This window comes from Desmodus rotundus, chromosome 6 (genome assembly GCF_022682495.2).
Source record: "Desmodus rotundus isolate HL8 chromosome 6, HLdesRot8A.1, whole genome shotgun sequence".
Taxonomy (NCBI): domain Eukaryota; kingdom Metazoa; phylum Chordata; class Mammalia; order Chiroptera; family Phyllostomidae; genus Desmodus; species Desmodus rotundus.
Genome location: NC_071392.1, coordinates 156,716,777 through 156,727,849, shown reverse-complemented (window position 1 = coordinate 156,727,849; position 11,073 = coordinate 156,716,777). Strand labels below are relative to the sequence as shown.

Below are 11,073 nucleotides of genomic sequence, written 5' to 3'. Positions count from 1 at the left end.
ACACTTGAAATTAACAGCCCCACTACAAATGTAAAACTTTAACATTCAACTTCCTGGGGTTTCTAAATGCCCTCATTAAGGTAACACACGGCTAAGGAACAGATTTTGGTCACAGGGACTTACTGAGCCTCCAAATGCCCTGTCAACTGTGTCTATGAACCTGTAAATTATAATCCACATGTTACAGTACTTTTGTATTCAGATGAAGGAAATAAAACATTTCGAACTTCAAAAAATAGATCATGAATATACTTCCATGCTGTTTTAAAGTTCTTATCCAATAAAGTAAATACAGTCCACTGATCTGGGAAATTCACGCAGACCATGCCAACCTAGATAACTAGATTTTAAGGGTGAAAAAAGAAGTGTAAGAATGACCACACTGTGGGCCTTATAAAAATGACTATACACGACTTGGAAAACTTCAGAAGTCTCAGGGGTTCCACGAGCCTAAGCCGAATTAAAACAGAAGTTGTTTTGTATTCTATTAATAGCAGATGATTAAACACCTCCCTTATTCCCACTGGAATTCATTTGTAAATCCTGAAAGTGACTCAACTGGTCACTAATCCTAAATCTGTGTCTGTTTCCGGAAAAACTCTCGCGCAACGAATGTGAGTGAAGAGATTGACCATCACGGCGTTCTTTGACGTCCGGGCAGTTTTACGAAAACCTCGGCTGTTGCTGGACTCCAGTAAAAGCCAAGTTGAACTTCACGGCGCTTGCGAGAGGAGAGGGTCGGAGGGCGCGGGTGTCGAGGCCCCCGAGCGCCGCCCCGCGGAGCCCCGGGCCGCTCGGCTCACCTGGCGCGCCCGCCAGTCCCTCCGGGCCGGGCCCCGCGCAGCCCTGCCTTCGCGGGCACGAGCTCGGCCCCGGTCTTCGGGAGATTCGGCGCGGCCACGACTCCGGGCAGCAGTCGGGAGCGGGCGTGGCCCCCGAAACGGCACAGATCACCTCCCCTTCCGCAAGTACCCCCGAACACGTCGGGTCGTGAACGAAGGAGCGCCCTGGGCGGCTCCTGCGCCCCGAGCGGCGGGAGGGGGAGGGGAGGCTCTTCCCGCGTAAAGTCCTCTCCTCGCCCCAAGGTGAAAATGCCAGACCTTCCTTCGGCCGGCCGGGCCGCCCCGCTCGCTCGGCCCCGAGCCCCGGAGCGCCCCGGCCCCCGCCCCGCGTACCCGGTAGGTGCTCTCGGTGAGCCGGTTCACCTCCTCCGGCCCCTTCGACATGGCTGCAGCCGCCGGACGGGCGAGCGCGGGAGGACGCGGCCGGGCCTCGTGGCCGCCCGACCCGGGGCGGCGGGACTGCAGGGGCGCGACTGAGGGGCCCACGGGGGTCAGCCACCGCCACAGCCGGGGGCCCGCGAGCGCCGGAGCGCGTCTCCGCCGCCTAAATGTCAAAACTTGCAGCGCCGCCGCCTCCGCCGCGGAAGACCGCGAGGAGCAGAGGAGACGCGGCCTGACGCCAGCTGGACAAGCGGGCCGGGCCGGGCCGCCCCACCTGAAGCGGCGGGGGTGGGCGGGGCCGCGGTGGGCGGGGCCGGGTGGGCGGGGCGGCCACGGGGGTGCGCGGCTCGGTTGGGCGGGGCAGCCCCACCTGAAGCGGCCAGGGTGGGCGTGGCCTAGAGGCCGGGGGAAGGGGAGGAGGCGGGCCGAGCTTGGTGGGCGGGTCTCAGCGGCCCGGGTGGGCGGGGCGGAGACCAGTTGGGCTAAGTGGGCGGGGTGTGCCCACCTGTTGGCACACCCGGGCGGGCAGCCGACCTGTGCCGCTTCGCTTCCGGCGGGGAACTCCTGGTGACTCAGGGACCCTGGGCGGCGTCGGTAGCCAGGGTTTCTCTTCTGCTGGGACAGGACCTGCACTGAGGGCGGTCGGGCCTCTCTTCCTAGAGCCCTATTGTGTCCCGCACGGAGCTGGTCTCGGAGGCCCCTCCTACTACCAGCCCTACCTTTTGCAGGCCCCGGGAAGAGGGGCTCATGTCCTCCAATTGATTTGATTTCTCCACTTCACACCTTCCCGCGCACCCCTCTTGCTGACCCCAAAGATCTGAGGGATCCCGTGGCAGAGGCTCTCCTAGACGAAGAAAGGGGGCCTGCCACTTGCAGTTTGGAAAGTTCCTCATATATCAAAAATTAATAAGTGCAAAGATCTGCTTACATGTTTAAACTTTACATTGAGATCGACATTTAACGCAGTGTAGTGTCACCATGCTGTTCACAAGATTTAAATATCCGTGCTGAGCTTAGGTATGGAGACAACTCTTCCTTTCAGCTCTCAAGAGTCTCAGCAGGTGCAGACTCCTGACGCTTCCTGTTCCGTCTTCACCCCGGCCGCACCCTGGATTCTGAAGATCCAGAACAGGCTTCTCCCAGCGGGAACACCACTTGGCACCTGAGACGTTCACCCAACAAGCTTGGCGGGAGGTTATAGTCTGATTTTTTTTTTTAAACTTCTGTCTGGGTGCAATTGCATCTTTTATGGGCTGTTAAGATATGAGGCTTCTCAACTTCTCCAGTGATTAAGTTCACTGGGAAATGCACACAAAGACAGCACTGTGTGGCGGGGGCGGGAACTCCAAGCCTATGAGTTGCTGCTGGACTTAGACCAGAAACAAACACTTGGGCTCTAGGACAGTGTTATGGGATCTGCCAGCTATGAAACATATCTTGCTTGGCAACTAAAAGGTTGCGTGTTTTTGGATGTTGGGGGAAATCACACATCACCTCTAGGGTTTAGACAGTGGAAGCAGCTACCTTCATTTTGAACAGGTTTCTAACATTTGGCTCACAAGACTTGCCAATTGGGTTTCCTTTGCCATACTGAGACGTACTCATGGCCTTATAATTATCACTGGTACATGGTAATTAAGCTTCTCTAGAATGTCTGTTAGTTTTCATTTAAACCTGAAAATCACTGATTTGACTTTGAAGATCACCTTTTAGAACTTCCCTCTGTGCCTTCTGATGAATGAGGTCATTTGACCTCAGCTGCAAGGCAGTCAGCCGAGGAGCCAGAAAGAGAGCAGAGGCTTAACCTTCAACACCCTACAGCTCGGCAGTGTGAAATCCACCCGGAAGAGACAGATTAACAAACCACCATAAAGCCAGCAAGTATCTGAGATGGTCCGATTTGATTGCCAAAGTTGGAATTTGATCTAAGGACCAGGTTCATAATTATATGCAAATCTCCAAACAGATATTCAGCCATTTAAAACTCTCCTTTATGGAAATAGTTTCCTGGTTAGGACCATTCTGCTCCTTTAGACGTCTTCGAGAATGGTCAGTTCTTGGCTGGTACCGGCATTAAGAATACTGCTGTTCAGCCCCCAGCTCAGTGCTTGGCGCGTGGGTCCCTGGCAGGTGTTTGTTGAACTAAAGACCGAGAGAGTATTGATTATCTGCTGTGTGCCAGGTGCTGTGCTGGGGCTGCAAGAGAACAGCGTGACCTGGGCTTGACCTAAGCCTTTAATACGTGTGCAGGAGGTAGGATTTCAGGAGCACGACAATGAGCGCCGTAGCAGAGGTACAGCCAAACGTGCTGTAGGTGTCAAAAGGTGGGAGTGCTCTCAAAAGGCCATTTGTGTTGGGTTCTTCAGTATGTGAGTTTCAAGTAAGCTTGGAAACCCACAGTCTTAGCTGTCCTGAGACTGCAGGATGCTCAGAGCAAATGGAAGTGAATCGATAGGAAGGAGTGACTCAGGAGGTGAGGAGCAGCCCTGGCTTTAACAATTCTCTTGGTCAGCGTGTGACGTCACACTGTTTCTGCATTCTTTTGGCCGGGCCTAAGCCTCATGGACTAGGGGCAAACAAACAGCAGTTCTCCACCTGCTGAGAAACCCCTGTCACCCATCACCAACTGCCCAGAACGCAGGCCTGCAGAAGAGCTGGCTCAGCCTCACTGGAAATCAGTGCCACACCTCCCCAGGGCCAGGCCACCGAGGCTGCTTTCCCCTTGTAGCTCCTGCTTGAGTTTAAATAACCAAAAATCCTCTTTATGTTAAGAGAAGTCATAAGACACAATTGCCGGTGATAATGCCAGTAAGATTTTGAAAGCCATGCTCCAAACAGGCTCTGGTTTTGAGGCCAATGTCTTGTTTTGAACTTACTGTGGGGCCCGCTGAGGGGCTCTCTGCCTTGATGGGTGCTCTGGGATGTCCATGAGAATTCTGCTGTTCTGTGGCAGCAGAGGTCCTGCTGATAACAGCAGTTTTGGCCACATTCCCACATAAAATACCAAGAGAGAGGATGTGAAAGAGAGGTATGATTTCTCTACACAGCTAAACTGTCAGTAGTGAGTGTTTTTATTCTGAACAAGCAGATGTGAATTGAAAATGCGTTCACTTTTCTGGAACTTTCTTCCAAGCCAGACAGCATTAACTTCTCTAGCTTGCCCAGTTCATTTCTGCTGCATAGTTTTTCACTGAGCTGTTGCTTCTTCCTAGAGTGCTCTTCCCCTGACCCCATAGCACTTTCCCGTACTTTGGATTTCAGCCTAGTGCAGCCTGAACTAACCACTCGGATTCAGTGGAATCCTTATCAGAAGTCTCCTGATCTGTGAGCATGAATGTCCTCCCATGTATTCAGGTCTTCTTACACTTTTAAAAACAATGTTTTGTAGTTTTTAGAGGATAAACTTCACACTTCTTTTGTTCAGCTTATTTCTAAGTATTTTTTCATGCTAGTGTAAATGGAATTATATTCTTACTTTCATTTCCAGATTGTTCGTTACAAGTGTATAGATATAGAATTGATTTATGTATGTTGATCTTGTAATCTGCAATATTGCTACACTTATTAGTTCTAATCATTCCCAGACTGAGGTAATTCGCTTGAATTCTTAGTTTATTGTTGACATGAAAAGGTGCTGGATTTTGTCAAATGCTTTTTCCGTGTCTATTGAGGCGATCATGTGGTTTTTGTCCTCTATTCTATTAATTTGGTGTATTACAATGATTGATTTTTGTAGGTTGAATCAACAGTCGTTTACAAATATCCGGGTTCAGTTTGCTAATATTTTGTTGATGATGCTTGTGTCTATATTCATAAGGGACATTAGTCTGTTGTCCTCTTGTGATGTTTGGATATTGGGGCAAAAGTGACCCTATAGAAGGGGTTGGGGAGTGTTCTCTCATCCTCTATTTTTGGGAAGAGTTTATGAAGAATTGGTATTTACTTTTAGTTAAATGTTTGGTAGAATTCACCAGGGAAGTTATTTAGGTTGAACTTTGTGTTAAGAAAAGTTTTAAAATTACTAATCTAATCTTTTGTTATAGGTCTTTAGTTGTTTTTTTTTTTTCAGTGTAATTTCCTTATGGTTTCTACTCCTTCATCTCTTTAATCATTTACAACATTATTCTATAGTCCCTGCTGGATACCTCTGCATGGTTTCTGTTTGTTTTATTTTGTTTGGTTGCTTATTTTGCCATTCAGCCATGGTGGTGCCTGCTGATCCCCTATCATGGTGGGTCACATCCTTTCATTTTTTTGTGGTGGAGTCATCTTTAGTGGCGATCCATTTTGTCTGTAAGAACCCTGTGTGCCTGGGTTGTGAAGTATTTCTCCAGAAAAATTTTGCATTTGTTCCTGGCAGGCATTCCACGGGAGGGTGTAAAATTCAGACTTGGCACCTGCCACATGACGCAGGCTCGATGGGTTAGTTTTTCTTAGGATTTTATTTTCTTCTACTGAAGGCCTCAGTGAAGTCAAACTCCCCTGTCCTCCTCCTTGGGCCCCCCTTACTGGCACGCAGTCTTCTGAGGGCCCCACCTGCATGAATGGGGCTGAGTGTCTGCCCCCCCACCCCCTGCCCCGTCTTGTACACAGTTCCAGTCCTTACACAGGTGAAACGCAGAACATTTGAAACACCTGACCGTTTGGGCCCATTCCCGGCTCCCAACCACGGCTTGGTTTTCTTTTCTTTGGGATTTTGGTACTGGAGAATGTTTGCTTTTTTTCTTGCAAACTCAGCTATGTGTTAAAATACTTTTGTTACCTTTTATCCATAATTTGAAGTATTGGTAATTAGAGGAATTCTGGGTCTTCCGTCTACCAGGAGCCTGAAAGGGCCTTTGTCCCCTTCCAGGAGCGGTTTCCATTCGAGACCGCTCCTGGAGTGATAAGGGCTGGGCGGGGAGGCCTGGGATCCTGTTCCCGTTTGCCTCTCTCGGTATATAGGACCGGGCGGGGCATTTTTCACTTCTTGCTCTCCGTTTTTTTTCACCTCTGAATGAGGGTCGTTGGTCTTCAAGTTACTTTTATGTCTAAAATTGTCTTAAAATTGTTTTTAAACTGCCATTCGCAGCCCTGATTCTGAAGTGTCTTTTTATCTCCAGGTGCAGGTTGGCCTCTGTGAGGAGAGGCTGTTTGCCAGAGGCCGAGATTACCTGAACATTCTTTACTTTTCCACAGGCAGAAGGGGAGCGAGACACACTGGGCTGTTGTCCTGAGAACCCCTGAGAACCCCCGGGCGATTCGGCTTCACGGGGAGACTGTGGATTTGTGCAAATGAATCTGGCCAATCTGCACTGGCCTCGTCTTGATTTTTCCATGGGAAAACATCAGCAGAGAAAGTTCCAGACTTTCTTCTCCTAAGCGGATTTATTTTCTTTATTTAGCAAATTCCAAACATCGACCACATCTACAAGTTTGCTGTTCATCGGACTTAAACCCTTGCCCAGTGTACCCAATATTTTTCCTTGCTACACAAGCGCAGTCAGTTCTGGAACACGTTTACCTTCAGCTGAGCGTTTTCGGAGAGGGAAGACTTGAGAAAAGACGCTCTGAAGTGCTTTTACAGAAACCTATCAAGCCAGATAAACAAGTCTCCTTTTCTTCCTGATTGCCACTGTTCTAGCAGTGAGGGCAGAGAGAAAACTGGATTGTCAAGCAGTTCCCCAAAGTGAACAGCAGGGGGTGCTAAGGGGTGGAATATAATGGAATAGCCTTTTTCTACTAGGACTATTTGACTTTTCCACACTTTTTCAGGGAGAGCAAAAGCCTGCCTCTGATGAATTTTTTTTGCCTGCACCTTGTCACACACTCGTGTTTGTGTCCATCAGGTGCCACCTCACCACACGGGCTCCTTCTACTTGGGGCTCTGGCATTTATTTCCAGTGCATTTTTTCCAGAACAGTTCAGAGCTTCTGTGACCTTTCCCTGTGCCTGTAACTGCTCCTCCGCTCTGACTCTGAATTTCCATGGATCTGTGAGAGCAATACATGATGAGAGGATGCGACTGTGTTTCTAAAAGAGGAAGTATTAGCCCCGTGGATCTTGAAATTCAGCATAAAATGAAAATCTCCATTAGGCAAATGCATGCAATTATAAATAATTAAGCAAAAACGTTGAGCAGTAATTTATGCGTTTCTTTAAAAATGTCCCCAACATATTGACGTTGAGCAAGAAGCACAAGAAAGCTTAGGAATCAATGGAAACTCTGCTGAGTATGAAAGGCAGACTTCACCACTTAGGCTGGTTGTAACGTCCCATTAGCGTCCACTCGCTATAAAACTTTTAGTGTGCATTTGGCTATGACATCAGGCAGCTCTCTGGGCCCAGCAGCAGGAATCACAAATTCCTGGTGGAAAGGAGGCAGGATAGGAAGAAGCTAGGAAAATTCCTTGGCAAGGAATGGCAGTGCAATGGGGAAATTGAGACAAATAGCCGACTTAAACCGGCCCCAGTCAGCACCCCGACTCACCTGCCTCCTCCTTTGTACGACCACTCCCTTAAGCATTCAGCCCTTCAGGACAATGAGGTTCTGACTCACATGAAATAATCTTAGGGACAGAGCCTTGGGTCAGCTGACTGCAGAGACAAAGTTTTGGTTAAACTAGAGGTAACATTTAGGCCTCAGTTGTGTTTCAGCTCCAGGCCCAGAAAAGCAGCAAAACCAGGCGAAGAGACACCGTGGCTGACATCAGGGCCAGATGCAATGACCAACGACCCCTACCCTAGCGCTGACCAATCAGTAGAGACCAGAACCCTAAGCCGACACACCTGGAAAGCTGATGAGTATTCTATTGAGATCCTCCTCTAACGTTCTTACCTTTAGAAAACAGATAAAAACCCTTAAGGCAAAGGACCCAGCAGGCAGGTGCTCTATCTCCCGAGCACACCTGCACCTTTCCCCCCTTCTTCCCTGAGGCGAGTATCTTTTGCTTTCTTTCTTGTAAGCTCCCAGGACCCTTCTTTTACCTCTGTAACGTGTTTCCTGAGTCCATGCAGCCCAGCTGGTTCACTTCTTCTACCTCTGTGACTTTCTAAATAAACGTTCTCTTCACTAGAGTTCTTGACTAGGAATTCCTTCTTAGCCAAACTCAAGGACCAAGGTCTAACACCACAGCTGACAGAGAGCGCCTCACTCTTTCAATCGTCTTCAGTAGGGTGCACTCACCAGTGAAGAACACGCATTCTAGGCATTGTTTGTTGCGTCTAGAGATATTTAAAGTTTACAATTGCTGTAGCCTTGGTAAGGCACCAAGCAGACATAGGATTGCAGATCTCCCTTTCCTAGCATAGGGGCTGGAGAACAAAATACTTGATTTCTCTGGTCTCCCTCGCAGTTAGGAGTGGCAGAATAGGCACACTTCTGGCTGAAGAGATAAAGCAAACGGTGATCTGTTGAGAGGGACAAATGTGAAACAGTTAAAGTTCAGGTGGCCCCTGATAACTTCCCAGATAGCAGATGTGATCTCTGGGCAAGAAGCAGCCACCATCTTGGAAGCTCCAAACAGCAAAGAAGGCTGGAATCAACAAATCGAGACTGGCCAGTGGAGGGGGAGAAAGTGGGATCCGCCATCATCGGAGAGCACTGCGTTCTGAGTTCTTTGCAGCTGAAAGCCTTCCCAAGGGGCATATACTGTTACTAAATATGGGGGGACATGAGATTGTGTTAAAGTCCATATACACAGAGGTCCTGCGTGTCCAGATGAAAAATCCAAGAGGTGAGAAAGGGCTTTTTGAAATTTTAATACATTTAAACTTCTTTATTTGGGGGATGATCATATTTTGGAGCTAAAACAAAAAGACGCATGGCCTGCCAAGTAAGAATAGGATGATGGAGACAAAGGGGGAAATGTTAAAATTGGATCTTTCTGGGGGGGGGGAATCCCCTATTATTTGTGAGTTTATATCCTCAAGCTACTTTGTAAAAGCACTTTTAGTTTACTTTCCCTGAAGAACACAATTTTACACCCAATTTTCCAAGAAAAATATTTCTGAATCATGTTTCAAAGTTGGCAAATAAAAGCCTTCTACAGACGAATCATCCGCTTTGCTTCTGAGTCAGTTATTGTCCCCACAAAACAACAGCAGCGACACAATGACAGTATCCCCAGGGGCGCCGAGCAGGAAGGCATTCCTGCATGGTTATTAGCGACCACGATGATCCGTCTCTGGGCCTGTAATTGAGTTCATAATTCGTGGGGGATTTCTCCTAGCGCAGTGGCTTTCTTCCCAACGTGCAAGGAGATGAGATTTTACGACACAATGTCATGCAGAGCTCCTTGGGTTGTGAAATGTTCGGATCTTCGATACTAAGCAGACAAAATATTTGTGTGTCTGCATTTCCTCTCATTCCCATTGAGCTAGGTGTTGGGTTATTGAACAGACTCTTCAAGGTAGACTCACTGGATTCCTCCTCCGTGTGGAAACAGCCGCTGAGAGAAAGACGCTTTTGTGCTTTGTAATGTTTCCAGGCTGTTGTAAGCCTGACATTGATATCAGAGTAGCCCTATGGTCTGGGGTCTGTCCCCTCTGTGACTTGGGGACAGGGGTCTCCTCTGCCATTGAAATGAGACAGAGTGTGAGGACAGGGGGCCTGGCATGTGGGAAGGGCATAGGTCTTGTAAACTCAGTTTCTATCCCAGTGATAATGGTCCCTGGGTGACTTGGAGCAAGTCACATCATGTCCCTGGGCCACCATGCCCTGATCAATAGGAACGGGGCGGGCAGTACTCCAGACGACCCTGAGGGCAGTCCGGGGGCTGCTGCCCCTCATCCAGAGATGCGGCTACCCGGCGGCCAGGCTCCCCTCAGGATACACAGGGGTGAGGAGCAGCTGTGCAGCACGGTGCGGACACCCTGCGCCTGGGACTGCTGGCCAGGAGGGGCCGAGGGTGGCCAGGCTGCCTTCGTGGACACTGGAGGTCATGGGCCCACATTCTGAGGCTGCGGACTGCTCCCCGCCTCTCATCTCTCCAGCCTGTTTTTTATTTCTGGTTCACTCCACTCCACTGTCAACAGAGATTGCAGCTCACGCCGAGATTGGTTGGCCTGCTCTTTCTCCCCCACTTCCAGGCTCCCAGCCTGGCCGGTCAAGTCACATGGAATTTCCACATACCTCACAGGTTGCGTAACGCCTCTGTAGCTGAATTTCAAGTCGTCATCATCATCATCATCATCATCATTACTTTTTGCAGAGTTAATGCTTCTCTTTTTCTTTTTTATTATTAAAAAATTTTTTAGCCCCCCTCCCCAAGGACATACTCATTGATTTTAGAGAGGGGGGAGTGGGGGGAGAAAGGGAGGGAGAGAAGCGTCGATGTGAGAGAGAATCATTAATTGGGTGCCCCTCGTATACACCCCGACCAAGACTGAACCTGCAACCCAGGCGTGTGCTCTGATGGAGAACTGAACCTGTGACCTTCTGGTTGATGGGACCACGCCCAAGCAACGGAGCCACACCAGCCAGGGCTCTCTTTATTTTGTTCTGACTCACCTGGGTCTAGTCATTCCTGAAGCCATTCTTTTTTTCATAAGATATCTATTTATTTCTCATCCCCCTCTCCCCTCCCTCTGGCAACCATCAACTTGTTCTCTGTAACACTGGTTTTAAAAAATGTAAATCATTTTTAAATTTTTCATTTATCATTGACACACATTATATTAGTTTCCAGTGTACGCCCCAGGGGTTAGACATTATATAACTTAGAAAGTGATCATCCCGATAGCCAGTACCCATCTGACACCATACAGTTATTGGAACATTAGTGACTGTATTCCCTACGCTGTACTTTACATCCCCATGACTGTTCTGTAATAGCCAGCTGGTACTTCTTCACCCCTTCCCCTTTTCTAC

At 48.8% G+C, this 11,073-nt stretch overlaps 1 protein-coding gene across 3 annotated transcripts in view; it reads right to left on the bottom strand.

The window, feature by feature from the left end:
• The window catches only part of BAIAP2L1 (BAR/IMD domain containing adaptor protein 2 like 1), a 55,223-nt gene extending 53,713 nt beyond the window's left edge, over nucleotides 1–1,510 (bottom strand). For 2 of the 3 annotated variants that reach the window (XM_053926364.2, XM_053926365.2), the window contains exon 1: nucleotides 1,176–1,510. In XM_053926364.2, coding sequence (XP_053782339.1) covers nucleotides 1,176–1,226 — 51 coding nt within the window. In that variant the 5' untranslated portion in view covers nucleotides 1,227–1,510. The remainder of the gene's footprint in view (nucleotides 1–1,175) is intronic. The other variant, XM_053926367.2, reaches the window with a different exon arrangement.
• Between the last annotated feature and the right edge of the window lie 9,563 nt (nucleotides 1,511–11,073).